The sequence below is a fragment of the Sus scrofa genome, chromosome 2 (genome assembly GCF_054392235.1).
Source record: "Sus scrofa isolate SSC_HxYL_T2T_F1_AM1 chromosome 2, Sscrofa_HxYL_maternal_Yorkshire_Landrace_v2.0, whole genome shotgun sequence".
In the NCBI taxonomy this organism is placed as follows: Eukaryota; Metazoa; Chordata; class Mammalia; order Artiodactyla; family Suidae; genus Sus; species Sus scrofa.
Window position 1 is genome coordinate 33535549 of NC_139384.1, and position 23987 is coordinate 33559535.

At 38.6% G+C, this 23987-nt stretch overlaps 2 protein-coding genes across 14 annotated transcripts in view; one reads left to right on the forward strand and one right to left on the reverse strand.

Annotated features, from left to right (window-relative positions):
- Positions 1-23987, forward strand: part of LOC146405318 (uncharacterized) — an 887521-nt gene that overhangs the window by 84766 nt on the left and 778768 nt on the right. The gene's annotated exons all lie outside the window — the stretch shown is intronic.
- Positions 111-3927, reverse strand: FSHB (follicle stimulating hormone subunit beta). Its single transcript, NM_213875.1, is given in 3 exon segments — positions 111-923; positions 2481-2677; positions 3895-3927. Coding segments are annotated over 2 exon segments (390 nt in total). The 5' UTR covers positions 2640-2677; positions 3895-3927; the 3' UTR covers positions 111-692.

Genomic DNA, 23987 nt, shown 5'->3' on the forward strand with positions numbered 1-23987 from the left:
CAACGTCTTCTTTCAGTGTTTTCCTACCCCCTACATTTCTAATCTTACTTTCCTTAAGGAAGCCATTCTTGAGTTTCTTACTAAATTCTAGTCACTGTGCTAGGTATTGAGGCCACACTCATGACAAAGAGACTGGCCCTGCTCTTGTAGGCTTCTGTGTCTAGTGGGAGAATGCTGCATTTAGTCCTTTCACCCATTCTTAGCCCATTTCCTTCCTCTGGGTCCATATCCCTGTCTTGAGAGGATTTCTAAGATTATTAAACAGAAAACACCCACATGTCTTTAAGGTAATAAGACTGAGTAGATACTGACTCACGGACTTTGAAAAACTTATGGTTTCCAAATGAGACAGATTGGGAGATGGGGGTCTATGCTGGGGGTTTGGGATGGAAATCCTATAAAATTGGGCTGTGATGATCGTTGTACAATTATAAATGTAATAAAATTCATTGAGTAATTTAAAAAAAAAAAGACCGAATAAAACTTATGGAACCAGACCCAGAATACAGGGTTGAGTGGTGATAGGACTGAGGCCCCAGCACTCTGCATTCCTGGAGCTCCTCCTCCACAGGACAGCAGGGATCAGTGGGGTCTCCCATAGTGGTTTGCAGCCTGGGCACATGTACACACAAACTTCTTGGACGTCTTGGTCCTTCAGACAAGGGTAGGAAGCATGAAATGTCCACTGCTCTTTATTCTTTCATTTCACTGAAGGAGCAGTAGCTGGGCCCCAGGCCTCTCACGGTGCAGTCAGTACTGTCACTGTCACACTTGCCACAGTGACATTCAGTGGCTACTGGATACGTATACAGGGAGTCTGCATGGTGAGCACAGCCAGGTACTTTCACGGTCTCGTACACCAGCTCCTTGAAGGTACATGTTTTCTGGATGTTGGGCCTGGCTGGGTCCTTGTATACCAGGTCCTAAGGGATTCAGGGGAGAGAGAGAGAGTTAGGTTAAAGTATTACAGAAGTTTCTATTTAATCAAAATGAACAGGCATTGAATATTTCTTGCTCTGACATTTATCCATTAAGGCCATTTATAGAATTCCTAACCAAGGAAACATGATTTCATAAATCATAAATAACCTATATGCTATGCCATGTTTTCTGATCTGGAAATCTTACAGAAAATATATTATTCCTTTTCCTACTCCTTATGTCTATGTCAAAATGTTAATTATTTCTCTGACTTTAAAGAAACTTGACTTTCAATATAAAAAATAATTAAAAAGGAAATAGGACAGAAATTTTGACGTTTTGAAAGTTGAAAGCTATATTCATTACTAAGTTGAAAGCTATATTAATGACAGCTTAAACCATAAAAAACTGAAGTTTAATTTTTCAGAAAAATTTTCTCAATACATTGTCCCTGGGTGTGTATAAATAAAATCAAAAATATATAATGTGGAATGTTAATACTTAGCTTAACATGACTATAAAAATTCATGTAAGATTTTAAATATTCTGCTGTCTTACAGACATCTTCCCCTCTTAAATGCTGTATATTTTTCAGAGCTCAGTTTCAAAGCTTTCATGTTTGTGTATAAGAAGTTCAGTCCTGTCAGAACAACCTTATTCTAACACTTTCTAGTTAAAAAAAAAAAAATCCACTGAGGGAAGAAATAGGCACTTATGTTTAATTTATTTCCATATCATGCCATCAAGTCTGTATCCCAATAAGATGCAATAAGTGGAGTTTGATCAAACTCATTTACCACCCAGTAAGGTATATTGCATTAAAAAGTTGTTTTCAATTTCAATTTACGGAAATTCTGCATAGATATCCAGGCGTTATAGGGGAAAAAAGAAAGTAGAAACTGCTTTTTCACTTGGATTAATTCAAAGAAACTGTGTGAATACAAACTAGTGGTTTTATCCCTCTATGCCTTCTTTTTCTCAACCATATAAAGAAGTGAGTGGGTTTGCCAGTTCATTTGGGTCCTAACAGTCTGCAAGGATTGATTGTGTTCTCAGGCTGCGCGTTGGCATTTGTATTGAGATGGGCCAGTAAGACAGTTTTTATAACATGGCTGTGTTTTTATGTTGCTACAAACATTTTGATACTATCTCTATTGCAAAGATATAGCTTCAATTACAAAAATTGGCTTTTGGGAAATATTGTAGATCTTCTGTTATTAAATATATGTATGTTTATGTGTTTATCTCTGTATGTGTAGAATCTAGAATAGAACTACTTTTTTTGAAATAAAAAAATTAAATAAAATTAAAAAATAGAGTTGGCAATTACCAAATTAATCAGATAAAATCTGAGGCTTCCCTAAATTTACCTTAATCAAATCCAGGCCTGAAGATTTAACCGATGTCATGGTAAATAACCCCAATCAGGAAACAGACAGTATTGACTAAGGGACTCATGGCTGTTCCGGAAACTTAAAATATTGATAAAGTGGGAATTAGTGAAGCCCGCCTTTTACAGACCTTCAGCACCCTCACTTCTAGCAAAGCAAAGAACCTACCCGGGTGTAGCAATAGCCAGCACACCACGTGGTGTTGATGCTTATGCAGAAGTTACACTCCTCTTTCTCCACTGTGATGGTGATGTTGGTCAGCTCACAGCTGTTGCAGCAGATGGCTTTCCAGCAACAGAATAGGAAGCAAAACTGCAGCGACTTCATCTTGGGGTGGAAACCAAACAATTAAGGCCTGTAAAAAACTGAAAAACCAAAGAATTACATTCGTAATGTAAGTTGACCAAACCTTGAATAACTGGTCTATTCATCCTCTCCAGTCACATTTTACTCCTATAGTGGTTTTTCCTTCCTTTTCCTTTTCTTTAATTCTTTGTTTCTTGAACAAACGTTTCTTTTTTTTTTTTTTTTTTTTTTTTTTTTTTTTTTTTTGTCTTTTGCCATTTCTTTGGGCCGCTCCCGCGGCATATGGAGGTTCCCAGGCTAGGGGTCGAATCAGAGCTGTAGCCACCCGCCTACGCCAGAGCCACAGCAACGCGGGATCCGAGCCTCGTCTGCAACCTACACCACAGCTCATGCAACGCCGGATCATTAACCCACTGAGCAAGGGCAGGGACCGAACCCGCAACCTCATGGTTCCTAGTCGGATTCGTTAACCACTGCGCCACGACGGGAACTCCAAACGTTTCTTCTTATTCTCCTCCTCAATTTATTTATTTTTTGTCAAAGTAGAACTATATTATAGGTCAAAACTCCAATATGATGATTTAAGCAGAGCAATATTTATAGAGTATTGCCATTGACTGTCTTAAAGGATTACTCTGAAGCAAGTAATTGTGATCATCATATTTGTCCCTTCATTATCATTTTAAAACATTTTATTTAAAAAGAAAAACTTTTTTTTTTTTTTTTGGTCTTTTTGCCATTTCTTGGACTGCTCCCTTGGCATATGGAGTTTCCAAGGCTAGGGGTCTAATCAGAGCTGTAGCCATCGCCCTATGCCAGGGCCACAGCAACGTGGGATCCAAGCTGTGTCTGCAACCTACACCACAGCTCACAGCAATGCTGGATCCTTAACCCACTGAGCAAGGCCAGGGATCGAACCCGCAACCTCTTGGTTCCTAGTCGGATTCGTTAACCACTGAGCCACGACGGGAACTCCAAGAAAAACTTTTGTACTACTAAATTAGTTCATCATTTTTAGCATCTCATAAATATCATTTGCTTTTTCCTCCTTTTTGTAAAATAAGACCATATCAGAGGCCAGGTGAACTGGTCTATGAAAAGTCAATTGCTTGCTACAGTAATTACAGTGCACTAACCATATTTGAGAAGCCAGGTTGACAAGTACGAATTCCCTACCCAACAGAAGTTAAAAAGCTCTAGATTTGTTCTTCAGATCCCGAAAAATCATTTCAGAACTAACTGTCACCTCTTGGTAACTATAAATGCTAAGACTCACCTGTGATCGGCTGCCTTGTCTGGGGGAAGCTGTGGGCTGAATCTAGTCTCAGTTCACCTTTTATACAAAATCATGTGAAACTAACACTTTGTGGATTTGTTGGGTATTAGTAAGATCTATGTTAGCCTGAAGCTGGCTGTAAGTGAATCAGTGTTTAGATAGACAGGGAGATCAAGCCTTACTAAAGTAGTCTAAACACAGTGGAACAGGAAAAATAATGTTACCAGAGATGATTTTGTACAAATTAAATTTGATATAGTAGAACACCCACTCCTTTACCTTTTCAAATTAAGTCTGACTCTGGGTTTTTCTTTTGTATATTTAATTTGGGGAATTTAGAATCCTTTCCAAGTATTGCTTTGGCACTGTTGAGGTGTGTCAAAATATATATATATATATATGGTTAATAAGTTACTCTGAGACTAGACTGACAGCTGTAAGGGAAGAAACAAATAGAGAGTCTTTCATGATTAGACTCTTTTATAAAGTGTAAATTATATTTATGTTTACTTCCCATATTCAGATTCCTTAATCTTAAATATTATTCTTTGATGCTTTACTCGTAATTCTTTAAATGTTCTGCTGATTCATTTCTCTAGGTCTTTGTATGTGCCATGTTCATCCTTCCTGAAATGTCCTTGCTTCCTCCCAATGTCCCCTATACTACTCCCACCCCCTGGCAAATTTCTCAACCTTCAACATTCACTTGTCATTGTTTAGGAATGGGAGATTGAGGAAAGCTTTAATTACCTTCTTTTTGTATTCTTTTATATATTTTTCTCTCCCAGTAGACTGTGAGCTCCATGGAAACTGAGATTGATTTAACAAATATTTATTAATTGAGCAATTAATTAAGCTTATTAATTAATTAAGCTCCTTGGCTGGAGAAAAGGAACAATGATGGAAATATGAGGATATGATGTCACAGATGTGGCAGAAGTCAAATAATGTCGGACTTTTTAGTTCAATGTAAAGACTTCAGTTTTTACTGTCAGTGTTTGGGGACCAGTTGCAGGGTTTTGAGTATAGGAGTGATATAATCAGGTTTAAGTCTTAAAGGACCCTCTGGCTGCCTGGTTGCTAATATGGGGGTGGGGGAGGTAGAAACAGGAAGTCCTATTAGATGCTCTTGCAGCAACTTGGGTGAGAAGTGCTATCTGTTCAGTAATAGTATAATAAAATAATCAAAGTAATCTGATTTCGTATGTATTTTGAAAGTGGAGCCAGCAGGATTTTCTGATGGATGAATGCTGAGTGTGAGAAAAAGAAAAGAGTGAAGATGACTCTAAAGATTCTGGCCTGAGTGACTTGAAGGATTAATTTCAACTGAAATGGGATGGCTATAAATATAGTAAGTTTGGGAAAATGATAAGGAGTTCGGTATGGATAGGTTGAGCTTAAGATATCTAAGTAGAATGGTGAATCTGGATTTTGGGAGAAATATGCTAGCTAAAATGTATAATTGGCATGAGCCTTGAAGAAGTTACCAAGGGAGTAAGTATAAATAGAGAAGATAAAAGGACCAAGAGTGGAGGCTGGTGTGTCCTAATATTAAGAGGTCAAGAATAAGATGAAGTTTTTTTCCCTTCCTTTGTCCAAAGGAAACAGAAGGGTCATTGAGGAAAGAAAGGAATGGAGAGAATGTGGTGTCCCAGAAATCAAGTAAAGCCAGTTTGTCAGGAGGAGCAAGTGACAACTGTACCAAATGCTGCCGACAGGTTAGCAATGCGTGTGGCAGCATAAATGTTGCCAGTGTCCTTGGCTAGAGAAGCTCCTTTGGAGTGAGAGAAACAAAACCCTGATTGGTGTGTGTTTAAGTAATTGTCAAGACATTTGTGGCTACATGGATTGTCATACTAAGTGAAGCAAGTCAGAAAGAGAAAGACAAATACCATATGATTACAATTATATGTGGAATCTAAATTATGACACAAATGAACGGAACAGAAACAGACTCACAGACATGGAGAACAGACTTGTAGTTGCCAAGGGCAGGAGGGTGGGGATGGTTTGGACTGGGACTTTGGGATTAACCACTATTATATATAGGATATATAAACAACATGGTCCTACTGTATCGCAACCACATTCAATATCCTGTGATAAACTGTCATGGAAAAGAATGTGAAAAGTAATATGTATGTATAACTGAATCACTTTGCTATACACCAGAAACTAACATACCATTATAGATCAGCTATAATTCAATAAAAAAAGAGCAGATTGAGTGATTGGAAAGAAATGAATAAAAAAGAATTGAGGAGTTCCCATTTGGCTCAGCAAGTTAAGAACCCAGCATTGTCTTCCTGAGGATATAAATTCAATCCCTGGCCTCTCTCAGTGGACTAAGGATCCGGCATTGCCATAAACTGCGTGTCGGTTGCAGATGCAGCTTGGGTCCGGCATTACTGTGGCTGTGGCAAAGGAGCTCCCATATGCCACAGGTGTGGCCATTACAAAAAAAGTGTTGAACTTTTTCTCCCCAGAATTTTGATACAAAGATGAGGAAAAAAACAGGTGATTTGGTCACATGGAAGTGGGATAAAGATAATTTCCTTTTGATTTTTATGTTTTAAGATGGAGGACATAACTGTTAGTTTTGTGATGCAAATGATTGAGAGAAAAATGATGTTGGAGCAAGAGAGGAAAATTTCTTCAGTGTTCTTAGGTAGACTATGAGAAGAGATGGATCTTAGAGCACAAGTGGAATGACTGGCTTTAAACGGGAGAGCTCATGCTGTTGTGCGCAGGAGGCAGAGTCATGGGTACAGATGCTGCTGGTTGGGGAGGTGTGGTGAGTGCAGAAGATGGTGAGTGTTTGGTGGGTGATGGGCTTTATACAGACTCTCCTGTCATTGTTTTCATTTCCTCAGTAAAGTAGGAAGTAAGATCATCATCTGAGAGTAAAGGTAGTGGATGCATTGTTGAGGATTGAGAGATCCAAGGCTTAATATTTGTATGAGACTGGTAGAGGGACTGAGTCATTGGTGAGTTAGGTATAGGTAGTAAAATTGCCTACCAGTATTAAGGGACCATTTGAGGTTTATGGTAAAAAAATTTAACCCAAGACCACTAAACATGATTTTTTTTTTTTTTTTGCCTAGTTTAATGGCAGGAGTTCAGACTCATGGGTAACAAATACTTGGATTTATCCAGGGTTATGACTTTATCAAACATGTGTGACAAAGATAAAACTTATCAAAGTACTGGGAGCTGATTTAGCACTTGTGTAAGTAATAAGGAATGTAGAATTTTTTTTTTTTTAATGGCTGCACCTGTGGCATGTGGAAGTTTCCAGGTCAGGGATCGAATCTGAGTTGAATCTGTGGCCTATGCCATAGCTGTGGCAATGCCAGATCCTACCCACTGAGCCAGGCTGGGAATTGAGCCAGCAATGCCACAGAGACAAGTGGATCATTAACCCCCTGTGCCATGGTAGGAATTCCCACCTTATATTTCAAATTAACTCTTTTTATGTTATCTATGTGGGTTCACAAAGTATATTTATATGACTATATTGAATTTATGTGTTTTAATGAGTAATGTACATACAATGTTTGTTCTTTTCACATTCAATTTAAAATATTAACAGGTTTTTATTGAGCACCTACTATGCCCCAGACACTTAAACACTTCAAATATATGATCACATATAATTTTTAAACAACTTTTTAAAGGAGTTACTATTATTGCTCTTTGAAAGATGGGAAAACATTTAAATGACTTGCCCAAAACTATGGAACCTGTAAGAGCAAGGCTAAGGTTCATATCTAGGTCTGCTGGTCTCCAAAACAGAGCTACTCATTGAACCATACTGTGGTTTATAATTCTCACCAACCGCATTAGTTGGAGAGGGGCCAAAACAGAGGCCATCCAGAATTTGGGAAGCTATTCCTAATGTCCATATTTATACTTCCATCCACATTTAGGTCTGAGGTTTCCCCAAATAACCTTATTTTCCTTGACCTATCAAGAGGCCCCGGACCTTTCTTACAATGTCAAGCCTCTTATAGCCTAGTTTATCTGATAAGTGTATTTCCAAGTTAGATGTTACTGCTCTCACAAAAGTTATTAAAATATTTTATTGATGAATATGTAGTGAGCTTTCTTATTCACCTTTGTATTCCCAATAGGAATGGTTTCTAATCCACAGTAGGCACTAATACTTTTTTTTTTTTTTTTTTTTTTTTTTGGTCTTTTTAGGGCCGCACCTGTGGCATATGAAAATTCTCAGGTGGGGTCGAATCGGAGCTGTAGCCTCCGGCCTACACCACAGCCACAGCAACACCAGATCCGAGCTGAGTCTGCGGCCTATACCATAACTCATGGCAATGCTGGATCCTTAACCCACTGAGTGAGGCCAGGGATGGAATGTGAGTCCTCATGGATACTAGTCAGGTTTGTTTTTGCTGAGCCACAAGGGGAACTCCAGCACTGATACACTTTTGTTGAACAAAGTGAAACATAGGTCACTCTGATTTTCTTTCTTTCTTTTTTTTTTTTTTTTGTCTTTTGTCTTTTTGTTGTTGTTGTTGTTGTTGTTATTGTTGCTATTTCTTGGGCCGCTCCCGCGGCATATGGAGGTTCCCAGGCTAGGGGTTGAATCGGAGCTGCAGCCACCAGCCTACGCCAGAGCCACAGCAACGCGGGATCCGAGCCGTGTCTGCAACCTACACCACAGCTCACGGCAACGCCAGATCGTTAACCCACTGAGCAAGGTCAGGGATCCAACCTGCAACCTCATGGTTCCTAGTCGGATTCGTTAACCACTGCGCCACGACGGGAACTCCCTGATTTTCTTTCTGCTGTGCTTATCCATAGCCTGTTTGCTATCTGATACATTTTTTGTTCTTGTCCTGTTTTGCTCTCTGATTTTTGGGAGAAGGGACCTCTGCAGGCTACCTTTCTCAGGCTGCTGTGTCAGCAGCCTTTTGTCTCTGTGGAAGGAGATTAGAGAGTGAAAAGAAGAAGGAGGTTAGAGTATGTCTCTCCTTTACATTCTTTCCTTGTCAGTAGCTGCACTTTCTCCCTTGGTCCAGGTTGCATCAGACAGCTCCTCCCTCAGTGTTCCCAGCTTTTGTGAGGAAACTCCACATGTGGCTTGAGCTTCTGCTGGGTGGTCTCACCTTTTGGCTCCAGGAACCTCATTTGTGTCTCTCTAATCCTGAGGGTAGATGGGAGCTTCCCATGGTTACTGATTTTTGGGTTTCCTTATTTCCTGTCTGGCTTCTCAACAATTCTAAAACTTAGGTAATGCATTCCCCAGATTAAATATCCTCTGACTTCTCTTATCAGGAGTGGTTTCTGTTTTCCTGGTTAGAAGGTGACTGATAATACCCATTTTTATTTCTAGCCCTTTATTACTGGGTTCTAGTATAATAATATTAATTAACTCAATATTTAAACAAAATGTTGAACATTATTTAAGGAGGTCCTATGTTAAATTCTCACTTCAGTAGTTACCGTTGTGGCTCAGTGGTAGTGAACCTGGCTAGTATCCATGAGGGCACAGGTTTGATCTCTAGCTTTGCTCAGTGGGTTAAGGATCTGGTGTTGCCATGAGCTGCAGTGTAGTTCACAGATGCAGTTCAGATCCCATGTTGCTGTGACTGTGGCGTAGGTTGGCAGTTGCAGTTCCAATTCGACCTTAGCTTGGAAACTTCCATATGCTGTGGGTGCAACCCTAAAAAGACCAAAAAAAAAAAAAAAAAAATTCTCACTTCATTGGCTTGAAGCACCTTCCCACCTCTGAAAATCAGGCTATTCCTTAAGCCTGAGGTACGATTTTCATCTCCTTTTCATCTGAGCTATTCCTACAAACACTTCTACAAGATTCCATTTAGATGTAGCTTCCCCTAGGAGACATTCACTCATTCCACTTTACACAGTATTCCGTATTCATTCTCAGTCCAGTACTTTCTATTGTTTCCTTAATTCCTAGTATCTACCTCAGTGTTAACACACATCACATTATATTTTAAACGAACAGCAGACCTCTTTCCTGAATTCTGGTGAACCAATGCCCACAACTGTGAGTATCCCTAGAGTTTCTACCTGTGTAGATGCTCAATGACCTGCATCCTTCTTTCACTTATAAGGTTTTTTTTTTCCCAAATCATTCCTTTATGTTTGAGTTTAAAAATAGGAAATTAAGTACCTATGTTCATATCTTGCCTTGCTCCTTCTATTGTCTGGTATTCTTTTCCTTTAATTAATTAGTTAATTAATTTTATTTTTTCATCTGTTTTTTTAGGGCCATACCCATGGCATATGGAGTTTCCCAGGCTAGGGGTTGAATTGGAGCTACAGCTGCCAGCCTATGCCACAGCCACAGCAACGCTGAGCCATGACAGGAACTCCTCTAATTTAAATTTTCCATTTTATTTGTTTAAACTTATTTCATTTATTTAAACTACAAAGTAATATATAACATGTGTGATATAATAATTCCATATATAGTGCTAACTTTTATTAAGTTTTTACTCTTTCAAATTACCCAACAATAGTATAGAGCTTCACTGTCCATTATGGCAGCCAACAGGCACATGTAGCTTCTGAGCACTTGAAATGCAGCTAGTTCAGATTAAGAGGTACCATAAGTGGAAAATACCTGCTGGATTTCAAAGACAAAATGAGACTGCATGTAAGCTATGTCAGTGATGTTTGTATTGACTACATTGGAATGACATTATTTTAAGTAAAATGCTATTCAGTCAGTCTCACCTATTTCTTTTACTTTAAAAGTAACTTATTTTAAAATGTGGTTACTAAAAAAATATTAAATCACATAAATGGATCACATTATATTTCTGTTGAACAGCACTGGTATAGAATTTTCCAACTGAGTAAATTTTCAGAGGTCACAAGACTTGCTTATTGGTCTAATATCTGGCCTTTGTGCATTACACATTGCCAGTCTAGGTCAATTGGTAAAACTGTGAAAAAACCCAACAAACTGAAAAGCCAATGTTTGTTAATATGAAAACACAATAATATACTTTATATTTGTCAGGGAAGGGGTCAGGAAGGTCAGTCTTCATATATTAGCAGGTAAACTTCTCATTCACAGGGGCAGTGAGATGGAACTCTAATTCATTTCATCAGATGAAACAGGACCATACTGTGAACATCAAAACAAAATCTAATGCTCTCTCTGTTGCATCTTCTTTTCCTCTGAGCAACATAGTGCAAAATGGCATAGAGTTTTCTTGATAGGAACTCCTTTAAAAGCAGATATGACACTCAGAATATTTCATGATACTGTTCCAGTAAAAAGTCAGTACCTTTGGTATCAGTCTACTGATAATGTATGATGCTAAAAATACTTCCTAGGCTTTATAGCAATTGTATTTTGCATAGCAGAAGCATTCAGTAAATACTTAAGGATTTTATTTTTGTTTTGATGCTGGTTGGCAGGTTTCTAGAAACTAAAGCATAAAGCGCCAATAATGGGATGTACATCTAAGTAACTAATGATATATTGATGCTTGATATGGGCTGTACTGAAAGGGTTGGCAGTTATTCTTAGCACAAAATGCAGGTTCTAGTTGCCTTTACATCCTTTTGTTTTAAGAAGGAATGTCTTTGTGTACATACATATATGTGTACATTCAAACACATATGCATATAGACATGCATAGAAAACACTGACCTAATGGTTTGTGATGTTTCAGCTTCCTTAAGCTCATGCATGTCCTTCAAGGAAAATATTATTGTTCTCGTTTTATAGAGTGCAAATGTTTATTGAGCACTTACTCTATACCAATCGCTATGCTAAATGTGTACATCAACAGCCTAATGAATTATATATTACTATTATCTATACATTATAAATAAAGAAATGATCGTCAGAGCAGTGTATTAAGATACCCAATGTTATAGTAAATAAGTGGCAGAGCTTCAATTCCAGACCAGGCAGGGAAACTCCAGGGTCCCTTGTATTCTTTCTTCAGTCACATAGTATTTGCTAGAATGACTGGACCAGTGGAGAAAAAACACTCAAGAATTAATAGGTATCATCATGGCTGTGAGTTAACATTTTGTGTGTGTGTGTGTGTGTGTGTGTGTGTTTTAATTTTGGAGAAGCACTATTTGATTCCATACAAGAGAAAACCAGCAACTGGGGAGGTTAGAAAGCAGAAATTTGGAAAGAAGAGAGAGGAAAAGGTACGGGAACTATACAATGAATCATTAGTTCAAGGAGACATGTTAGAAAACTGGAATCTGAAACTGAGGCAATGAGATAAAAAGCTAGGGTACTTTTTTAATGTTTAACTTTTATTGAGAGTGTAAGTGCTAAGCCTTGTGCTAAGTATTTTATATGTGCCATTTTAATTGATTTAATCCTCACAGGAATCATAAACTAAGTACTATAGTCATCTTCATTTTAGAGATGAGGAAACTGTGACATACAGAGTTCAAATATCTTTACCAAGTTCACGTAGCTGATAAATGGGGGAGTTGAAATTCAAACCCAAGCTGACTGGTACTAGGGCCTGTGCTTCTACTCTTAAACTGTTCTGCCAGCCACTCTCATCAGAACACAATTCAGACTATTTTAGAATAAATACAGGTCTCCCTTCATGCACTTTAGAATAAATTTTTATTCCTTCCCTGTGTATGTATAGAGAGAATTGTGCTGGAAGACCAAGAGAGTCTTACCTTCTACAAAAGAAGTTCTTCAAAATAATTCAGAGAAGGCATGAAGAAAAAATGTAGCAGGAAGCATTTCTCAGATAATTGAACCATCACTGTGGCATAGAAAAACTTCCAAATATTCCTTTGCTTGGCCACATTATCTAGCTTCTTTGTGTTTAGATTGGGGCTATGTGACTAGGTATGGTCAGTGGGCTCTGAACAGAAGTGAAGTGTATTATTTGCAGGCTGAGGTGATAAAAACCTCTCATGTGACTCTCCAGTGCTCTCTCTCCTTTCTGTGGGTAGTACAGAGGCTTTGTCTTTCTGATAATGCACCCAGAAGGTGATAGAGACTCTGACAGCCTGTGTCCGTGGACGGATGTATAGAGCACAGACTCCTCTGACTCATGTTGATTTGTAGCATGGGAAAGAAATTAAACTTTACTGTGTTACATCATTGAGAATCATAAGCACCATATCTCAGCACCATAATTAATTCTGACTTATTAATAAGCCTGAACCAGGTTACCTAGAGGGTATAACAGTCTGCTTGACTGTATGATGCCAAACCACAGGAAGAGGATAAAAACAACTGAAGCCTGGAATCTGCTCTAACATGATTTTTATAATTGTCCTTTGGCTTTTTGAAAACTTTCAATCCCCATCACCCTGTGCTCTCTCTGTTCTTCTGTTCCAAAACAGATTTTGTTAGAATTTTTGGCATTACCATCTTGGCTCAGTGGAAACAAATCTGACTAGGATCCATGAGGATGCAGGTTCGATTCTTGGTCTCGCTCAGCAGGTTAAGGATCTGGCATTGCCATGAGCTGTGGTGTAGGCTACAGATGCAGCTAGGATCTGGCTTTGCTGTGGCTGTGGTGTAGGCTGGCGGCTGCAGCTCTGATTCCACCCCTAGCCTGGGAACCTCCATATCAGCATATCAGCAGGTGCAGCCATCTAAACACACACACACACACACACCATAGAATTTTCCTGAGGGATAATAACTTCTGTTATGAATATGTAAGATCATATCTAATAATAATAATTAAATACAGGTAGAAGGTTGAGAGGCCAGGTTGATGGTGTGAGTCTTCATGAATATTGGTAATTTTTAGAGAATTTTCTTTTCTTTCTCAATATACAAATGACTCTATCTGAGTCACTTAATATCAGACCACATACCTTTGTTTCTGGTCCTTTGTTCTCTTGACATCAGTCTGCACATTTCATTAAGAAACTTAAAAAGAGAATGGAGATAATTTGAATGAGAGACGTATATGTTTAGAGATGACAAAAGGTAACTTATTGCTTTAATTCTGCTTAGCCTCAAGAGTTATTTATGTCACATTTCAAAAACTACTTTCACTTTTATTATCTCAGTTTATTTCCAGTCAATTCTCAGAATAATTTTTTTTAAGGTAGCAAGACAGACATCACTATTATAATAAGGCAAAGAGTTAAGCCACTGAATGACTTACATATGGTTACATTGAGTGGCAGGATTTTGACTTGTAACTCAACTTTTTATAAAAACAGTAAATTTAAGGCATTATATTTTAGGTGACTCCAGAGTTTATTTTTAGCACAGAGAGAGAGTGATTTCAGGAGCACAATATGACAAACTTCTATTTGTCCCCTGACGACCATCTTCTTTCTATTCTCCCACACAAGAGGACTTTTTAGCTGGGTATATGGCTGCCCAGAACAAAGAGTAAAATGTCCCTACCTCCCCTGCATCCAGAAATGGCCACGTTCTGAACAAAAAGATAAGTAGAATGCTTTATGGCAGGTTTTAGGAACTTTAGGGGATAGGTGGCAAGCGACTCTTGCCCCCCTTTTTCCTTTTTCATCCTTCTTCCATCTTGAACCTTGTAATGTTTGTACATCATTTTGGACTAAGAAGGCAAGGGCTATATTCTAGAATTAGTAGTATAGTGACCTAGAGGCATAGAAGTTGCTGAGGACTTTTCAGAGCAGAGCTGCCAGTCCAGCCCCAGACTATCTTCAGTATTTTACGCAAAAGGAAAAGCAACCTCTATCTTGCGTAGGCCACTGTTAATTTCAGGTCTACATTACTTGAAGCTGAATGAATCTCACCAATACATGTAGTCAAAGCCATTATCTCAGGGCAGAGCTCCCTTTCTTAGGTCAAATGTTTAGGATAACTAGCTTTTATAGAGTTTGTGTACAGCAGGGAATGCCTCTGATACTTTGAGATGAACCTGAGATTGAGTCTTGGCCCTAAGATCTTGGAAACATCAAAACTGAGGAAGTTGCCATTTTAAAATTGCATGTTATGTGGAATCTATAAAAAGGACACAATGAATTTCTTTGCAGAATAGATACTGACTCACAGACTTTGAAAAACTTATGGTTTCCGAAGGAGACATGTTGGGGGATGGGTGGATGGGCTGGGAGTCTGGGATGGAAATGCTATAAAATTGGGTTGGGATGAACATTGTACAACTATAAATGTAATAAAATAGTCAATAAAAAAAAGGTTAGAGTGAAAAAAATGCATGTTATTGTCTTCTAAACATATGGAGATTTTAATCCATCTTTGGTGGAGAATCTTTTAGTTAGAGAAACATACATGTGACAGAGGGATCCTCTGTTTCCATTTCCCTCATTCGTTTTCGTCCTCAGCACTGGTTGGTAAAGGGTCTTTTGGCACAATGCATCTATGTGATACTATTAGAGACAAGAAAGGAATGTTTGGCTTATAGATGCTCAGCTATAAAGAATTTGAAAAACCCAATATACAACTATGGAGGAACCATGAAAAAAGATATGTTTGGTCTTGATCTGGGAGAGAGTGTGAAAACCAGCAGGCCAGGAGCAGAGGGTAGAAAAGAGAAGCTGGAGGGAGACCCAGGAGAGAGCAGTTTCCAGGATGCTCATCTTAAGCTGATTCAGTATTGATCAGAAGTGATTAGGAAAAGTAAAGAGCTATTTGGAAGACTCTATGCATATTACTGAGAGATGTTTACTGCTAATAGTATATCCATCCATCTTTATGTTTACCCACTGCTGTGGGCCAAAGAAGGAGTTACATAAAGCTAAACTTTTCTTATAAAATGGAAATGTTTGTGGAGGTGTGACTGGGGCCCAATTGGAAGGAAAGTACCATGTTGGTAAAGTGAGAACTGGAGGCCATGTAGTTTTAAATGACTAGATTTAGACCAGCCTGAGGAGGAAGAAGTATTTCTTAATGTTGGAGCAAAATGTGTGGGTTCTTGTTTAGGGGCTTACTCTAGGAAAATGAAAGAGATTTTTTCTTTGGGAGCCAAGTGACCAAGTGTGGTATAGAGTTAGAGGGAGAGGAACATTTTCCTACCCAGTGGGCAAGCCAGCATCCCTCTTTCCAATCTTAGCAGTTTAAGCAATAATATCCTTGGCAAGACTTTGGCTTTCATACCGCTGGCATCATCTGCAGTGGGGACTCCTCTCAAGTCCTAGACATGGGGAGCCAGAACATGAGAAAACTTGGGCAGACATAAGGTAAAGGATGAAACTGGAAGACTGGTCAATGGGCATGTGAGGCACCCCTTTATGGATTTCTTAAAAAGTTGAGGATACCTTGGAAGGGCCGAGGGCCAGGATTCTTCTTCAGGTTGTAGGTGAAGGGGAAGTCTAAGGGTCATTAAAATCTGGGCATGTGGTAAGTAATAAGGTAGTAGAATGAGGATTAATAAAAACAGTGAACTTAAGGTTTTGCAGGTAAAGGGAAGAATCTGTGCATAACCCAGAGCAAAGTGAGGGCACGGTGCTTACTAAGAGCTCTGGTATGAGTAGTTCTAAAGAAGTATGAGAGGGTGATTGATGAAGTTGACAACTGTATAGTAGAGACTGTGACTTTATTTTTTTTAATTTTTTAATTTTTTTATTTTTTGTCTTTTTACCTTTTCTAGGGCCGCTCCCGCAGCATATGGAGGTTCCCGGACTTGGGGTCCAATCGGAGCTGTAGCCACCGGTCTACACCACAGCCACAGCAACGCAGGATCTGACTGCGGCTGCAACCTACACCACAGCTCACTGCAACACTGGATTGTTAACCCACTGAGCAAGGCCAGGGATCGAACCCACAACCTCATGGTTCCCAGTCGGATTTGTTAACCACTGCGCCATGACGGACACTCCGAGACTGTGACTTTACATAGAGACTAGTATATGTGCCTGCTAACCAACCTAGTGGACTATCCCTAAACTCCATTTAGGGATCAGAATTTTGGGGAGACTATGAAAGGGTTATTCTTTTTAAAAACAAAAAGAAACTGACTACAGTCAGTAGAGGATCTTCTCATTTGGATTTTAAAATATGAGGTAGGAATTTTTAATAGCCAAATAACATCTCCCTTTGGCACCATGGTGTTTTTATTCAGTATCAGTCCTTTTTCCATTCTTAGGCCGGCAGATTTCTTCCAATATACTAATAAAAGCAGTTTCAGTTAAGTACTTCTACCTCTGGCAGTTTCTTTTGATGTGACATTTCTGCAGACACTACTGTTTTAAAAGGCACAAGCCTGAAAGAATAGTTAAAAAAAAAAAGACAGTACTTTTGTGGTTGCGGGTTGGCATATTTAAGGATTTTTTTTTTTTTAAATGGGTCATAGGGCTTTTGAAGTAGGTGGAAAGATCGTATATTATAGGCCTCTGTACCATTCTGGAAGACGACAGGAGGTTTAATTTTAATAAACTAAGTTGACCCTAAAGTGATGGAAGACGTAAAGGTCCACTCTGATTTACAGCTCAAGCAGAAATGTCGTGAGGTAATCAAGAGAGTAATCAAGAGGTAATGTTGATAGTATTGGGAAATGCCTGCTTCTTTTTATTTCTTTCTTTAATTTTTGGCCATGACCATAGCTGTGGAAGTTCCCAGGCCAGGGATTGAACCCCCGCCACAGCAGTGACCCTGGTCACAGTAGTGACAAGCTGGATCCTAAACTGTCAGGCCACAGGGGAACTTCTCGAAAATGCCTGATTTTCATTCATGCAACACCCTTTCTGCCTCAACACTCTTCCAGATATACTAGAACAATCCTGACTTGTGACTTTCACACAAGACGTTCTTTGAAGACCCTTAGGGCTTCCTAAGACTCTTTCCAGCTCCATATTGGACAGACTTGTACTTGGTAACAAATGACTCTTACTAGGGACATAATGATAGTAAATACTATTTCTAAAAGAATTTTCTCATGGTTGTTATCAAAACAGAAAATGGCATAGTAGAAGTATAGACTGGTCAATGAAATCAGTATTCTATAATCTCAGGATAAATAAGAAAAGCTTGTAGTCTATATCAGAGGTCAGAAATCTTTTCTATAAAGAGCAAGGTAGTAAATATTTTCTGTTTTGTGGGTACTAGTCCATTTGGACTCTCAATTTTGGAGGCTAAAAGTCCAAAATCCAGGCATCAGCAGATTTGGTGTCTAGTGAGAACCCGCTTTCTGGTTCATTCTCATATGGCAGAAGGGGTAAGGGAACTCTGTGGGGTCTCTTTTATAAGGGCATGAATCCCATTCATGAGGGCTTCACCCTCATGACCTAAGCATCTCTCCCCAATACCATCACTTTGGTGATTAGGTTTCAACATGTGAATTTATATAGTGAATTTATAAGTGCCATCCAATCAATATAGTAGATTAGCCCTAAATTAATCCACAAACATTCAATCTATAGTAGAAGGCCAAATGGTCTCTATTGCTATGATTCAAGTCTGCCCTTGTAGTGAGGAAACAGCCATAGATGATAAAGAGGGGTGGTTGTATTCCAAAGTTCCAATAGAAATTTATTTTTGAAAGCTGGCTATGGGTCAGATTTGGCCTATGGGCTATAGTTTTCAGACTCTTAGTCTATACTATTTGAACTGAATTATACAGTGTGGAGAACTTCTAACAGTGAAATTATAAGCCAGTGTTTCTCAAAGTGCGGTTTTAGGGCCAGCAGTATCGGCATCATTGGGAAACTTGTTGGAAGTGCATATTATTGTACTTTACCCTTGACCTACTAAATAGAAACGTTAGGGGGTGGGGGCCCAGTGGCATGTTTTTAAGCAGTCCTTCAGGTAATTCTGATGTACCCTTGTTTGAGAACCACTGCTGTGGGCAAAGTTTTGAGTGTATGAAACAAATCTAACCAGGCTAGCTCAAATAAATATCTTACTGAAAAGCAGAATAATTAAGAATAATTGCCACAGCAGGAAATCCCTCAAATCTTGGTGCCTTGACTCAGAAGTTTATTTTTTTTGCTTATGTTATATTGTGCTTTGGATGGCCTCTATTTTGTAGCTTTGTGACCTGGAACTCTTGACTTCTGAGCTCACTGCAATAGAGGAAGAGACAGCTAGAAGCCTGGATTTTATATAGTATTTTAAAATGCCAGGTATGAAAGTAGCCTATATCAGTGCTTCTTGAACTTTAATATGCATCGGAATCGCTTGGGATCTTGTTGGGATGAGGGTACTGATTCAGAGGCCTCAGGTGGAGTCTGAGATTCTCCAGGTCTAACGAGCTCCCAGGTGATGGTGTTGCTAGTGTCAGGCATACCACATGTTGAGAAGCAAGGGCTTACCTCCCTTCTGAACACATCCCATTAGCCTAAATCTATCACTTGGCTCCAAACTAACCACAAAGGGGTTGAGGAGCAAAGACTTCCAATGTGTCTAGGAAGAGGTATCATTTCTGCCACATGAGATTACAATAAGCAGCCTTACAGAGACAGGGCTAGAAATAGTCTGAGGCAGCTTGGTCATCATGGTAGGCTAACAATGCCCACTTCCCTCCACCATGTCTACATCCTAATTCCCTTAGCCTGCCATACTACTTTACATGCCAAAAGGGACTTGGAAGATGTAATTGAATTTCTTGAGATGGGGAGACTATCTGAATGAATCCAGTATAATTATTAGATTTATTATAAAAGGGAGGCCTGAGGGTGATAATAGGGACATAATAGAAGAGTCCATGTGACAAAAGAAGCAGGAGGAGAGGAAATATGATGATGACGACAGAGGTTGGAGTGATGCGTAGCTGGAGAGAGAACCCAGGAGAGCCCAGGAACTTGGTAAACAGAAAAGCAACTGGCTATTTTTAAAGATACAGGCAAAGAAATACTTCTGCTAAGGATAAACTTGACCTCCTAAATTGTCAAAGTAGTATGCTATATAGTTCTTAGACTTTATCCTTCAGGGCTTTCGCATACCATTTTTCCTATTGACTGCTCTCCTCTTTTTAAAATAATTGTTTTTTCCTGCAATTTCCCACTTAATACTTCATCATTAGCTTTCATTCATGTCATTGAATATCCTTAAGGAATTTGTTTTCAATTTTTAAATGAACTTGATCTAATAATCACTTTCCTACATAAAATTGGATGAGCAATTTCTATTTTTTTTTCACTATTAGATGCAGTATTGCCAGTATATCATGTATTATTTATTCATCTCTATGTGATTTTTTTCTAAGGTCAGATTCCTAGAGGTAGAACTCGAGGAGTATAAAAAAATATATATTGGGTGGTAGGTAGCCCACAGACCTGCATACCTTGTAGCTGCCCAGCCTTGAGATCAAAGATAGAGCCTGGAGACAGTGACAGAGACATCAGTGATTTAATGGAGAGGGAATATTACCAGTCTGAATCAAGATCATAGTGCGACACTTCACAGTGTATGTCAAAAGGTAGGTAGGAAATAATAGCAATGTTTACTGCTTTAATCTACCCATTTAAAGGGGAATTGATGTCAAATGAGTTTATCAATACCAGGGACTAATTAAATCCTATAATTAAGAGGATCAGATAGTCATGTGAATGAAGCCAGGTTGAGCATGGAATGTACAGAGAGCAAGAAAATAGCCGTCTTAAATGGCCTGGTTAAACATATGGATTGAGATGAAGGAGACCTTTAGATTGGCTCAGACTAACTTGAGCTTTTAAATTTCATTGGTATAAGCACATGGCCTAAAGAGGCAGTTCTGTTCCTTCCTGCATTATGGCCCTTAGTGGCTTTGGCTCTTCCTCTGCAGAACACAGGTTTGGGGGAGGATGGCCTATGGCAGACACTAACCCTGGGTTGTTAGTATATAGTGGGAAAATGACTGATGTCACCTCTGAGGTACTGCACATTAGGTCTGGGCACAATGGTTGCAATATCCAACTGCATCCAGACTTGAGGCTGCTGACACTTGACACACTAAGGATGCTATTTAGTGCAGAGTACTCCTTTGTGTCTTGAGCAGGGATGCAAGACCTGGAGGTGGAAACCAATACTGAGGGGCTGACAGTATCTACTATGTCCTCACTATTCAGAACTTGTAATAAAAATATTTAAATAGGAGTTCCTGTCGTGGCTCAGTGGTTAACAAATCCAACTAGGAACCACGATGTTGCAGGTTGGATCCCTGGCCTCGCTCAGTGGGTTAAGGATCTGGCATTGCCACGAGCTGTGGTGTAGGTCATAGATGCAGCTCGGATCCCGTGTTGCTGTGGCTCTGTTGTAGGCCAGCGGCTATATCTCCGATTCAACCCCTAGCCTGGGAACGTCCATATACCATGGTTGCAGCCCTAGAAAAGACAAAAAAAAAAAAAAAAAAGACAAAAAATATTTAAATAAGCTGATTTTACTTTAATTTATTATAACTGATTTATAATGTTCTTCCAATTTTTGATGTACAGCAAAGCGAACCAGTTTTATATATATTATTATTTTCTCACATTATCCTCCATTCTGTTCCATCACAGTGACTAGATATAGTTCTCTGTGCTATACAGCAGGATCTCATTGCTTATCTATTCCAGATGCAATAGTTTGCATCTACTAATCCCAGACTCCCAATCCATCCTGCTCCCTCCTCCTCCCCCTGGCAAACACTAGTCTGTCCTCCATGTCCATGATCTGTTTCTGTTGTAGATAGATCATTTGTGCCATATTTTAGACTCCACATATAAGTGATGTCATATGGTGTCCATCTTTCTCTGACTTACTTCACTCAGTATGAGAGTCTCTAATTCCATCCATGTTGCTGCAATTGGCATTATTTTGCCTTTATTATGGCTGAATAGTATTCCATTATATATATGTGTACCCATTTTCTTAATCCATCATCTGTTGGTGGGCATTTAGGTTGCTTCCATGTCTTGGCTAGTGTGAATAGCTGCAATGAACATAGGGGTGCATGTATCTTTTAGAATGAAAGTTTTGTCCAGATATATGCCCAGGAATGGGAGTGCTGGATCATATGGTAGCTCTATATTTAGTTTTCTGAGGTATTTCCATACTGTTTTCTATAGTTGTTGTACCAATTTACATTCCCACCATCAGTGATGGAGGGTTCCCTTTTCTCTACATCTTCTCTAGCATTTTTGTTTGTTGACTTATTAATTATGGCCACTTTAATTGGTGTGAGGTGATACCTCATTGTAGTTTTGACTTGCACTTCTCTAATAATTAGTGATGTTGAGCATTTTTTCATGTGCCTGCTGGCCACCTGTATGTCTTCTTTGGAGAAATGTCTATTTAGGTCTTCTGCCCATTTTTCAATTGGGTTGTTTGGTTTTTTTTTGTTGTTGTTGTTCTTGTTGAGTTGTATGAATTGCTTGTACATTTTGGAGAATAAACCTTTGTAGGTTGAGTCATTTGCAAAGATTTTCTCCCTTTCTGTGGGTTGTCTTTTTGTTTTTTTAATGGTTTACTTTGCTGTGCAGAAGCTTTTGAGTTTTGTTAGGTCCAACTGGTTTATTTACATATTTATTTAGGAAGCAGATCAAACAAGATATTGCTGTGATTTATGTCAAAGAGTGTTCTGCCTGTGTTTTCCTCTAGGAGTTTTATAGTATTGGCCTTACATCTAGGTCTTTAATCCATTTTGAGCTTATTTTTGTGTATGGTGTTAGAAAATGTTCTAATTTCATTCTCTTGCATGCTGTTGTCTAGTTTTCCCAGCACCATTTATTGAAGAGACCATCTTTCCTCCACTGTATGTTCTTGCCTCCTTTGTTATAGATTAGTTGACCATAGGTGTTTGGGTTTATTTCTGGGCTTTCTATCCCGTTCCATTGATCTATATTTCTGATTTTATGCCAGTACCATACTATTTTGATGACTGTAGATTTGTAGTAGAGTCTGAAGCCAGGGAGAAACAGAAAATATGCGCAGACCAATCACAAGTGCTAAAATTGAAAATGTGATTTAAAAACTTCCAAAAAGCAAAAGTCCAGGACCTGATGGCTTCTCAACTAAGTTCTACCAAACATTCAGAGAAGAGTTAACACTTCTTCTGAAACTTTTCCAGAAAATTGTAGAGGAAGGAACCCTCCTAAGCTCATTTTATGAAGCCACCATTATCCTGATACCAAAACCAGACAAAGATAACACACAAAAAAGAAAATTACAGGCCAATATCACTGATGAACATAGATACAAAAATCCTCAACAAAATATTAGCAAAACACATACAGATATACAGTAAAAAAGATCATATACCATGATCAAGTAGGATTTATCCCAGGAATACAAGGATTCTTCAATATCCACAAATCTATCAATGTGATACATCAACAAACTGAAAAATAAAAACCATATGATCATCATCTCAATAGATACAGAGAAAACTTTTGACAAAATTCAACACCCATTCCTGATAAAAGCTCTCCAGAGAGTAGGCGTAGAGTGGAACTACCTCAATATAATGAAAGTCATTTATGACAAACCACAATTGACATCATTCTCAATGGTGAAAAACTGAAAGCATTTCCACTAAGATCAGGAATAAGACAAGGATGTCCTCCTTCACCAATGTTATTCAACATAGTCTTGGAAGTTCTAACCATGGCAACCAGAGAAGAAAATGATATAAAAGGAATCAAAATTGGAAAAGAAGTAAAACTATTAGAGCTCACCAACGAATTTGATAAGTTGCAGAATACAAATTTAATATACAGAAATCGATTGCATTTCTTTATACTAACAATGAAAGATCAGAAAGAAATTAGGGAAACCATCTAATTTAGCATTGTAGCAAAAATAATAAAATACCTGGGAATAAACCTACTTAAAGAGACAAAAGACTTATACTCTGAAAACTATAAGATGCTGATGAAATAAATCAAAGAAGACACAAATAGATGGAAAAATATACTATGCTCTTGAATCGAAAGAATTGAGTCAAAATGACAGTACTACCTAAGGCAATCTACAGATTCACTGCAATCCCTATCAAAATACCAATGACATTCTTTACAGAACTAGAACAAAATATTTAAACATTTTTATGGAAACACAAAAGACCTCAAATAGCCAAAGCAATAATAAAAAGAAAAAATGAAACTGATCTTAGATGCAAATTAAAGGGCAAATGTTCTCAAACAGAATTACACACACCATAAGCTGATGAAATCATAGTAACAAGGACCCACCTTACACTGCCAGCAATTTACATTGAAAAGTCTTAAAAGAAGGG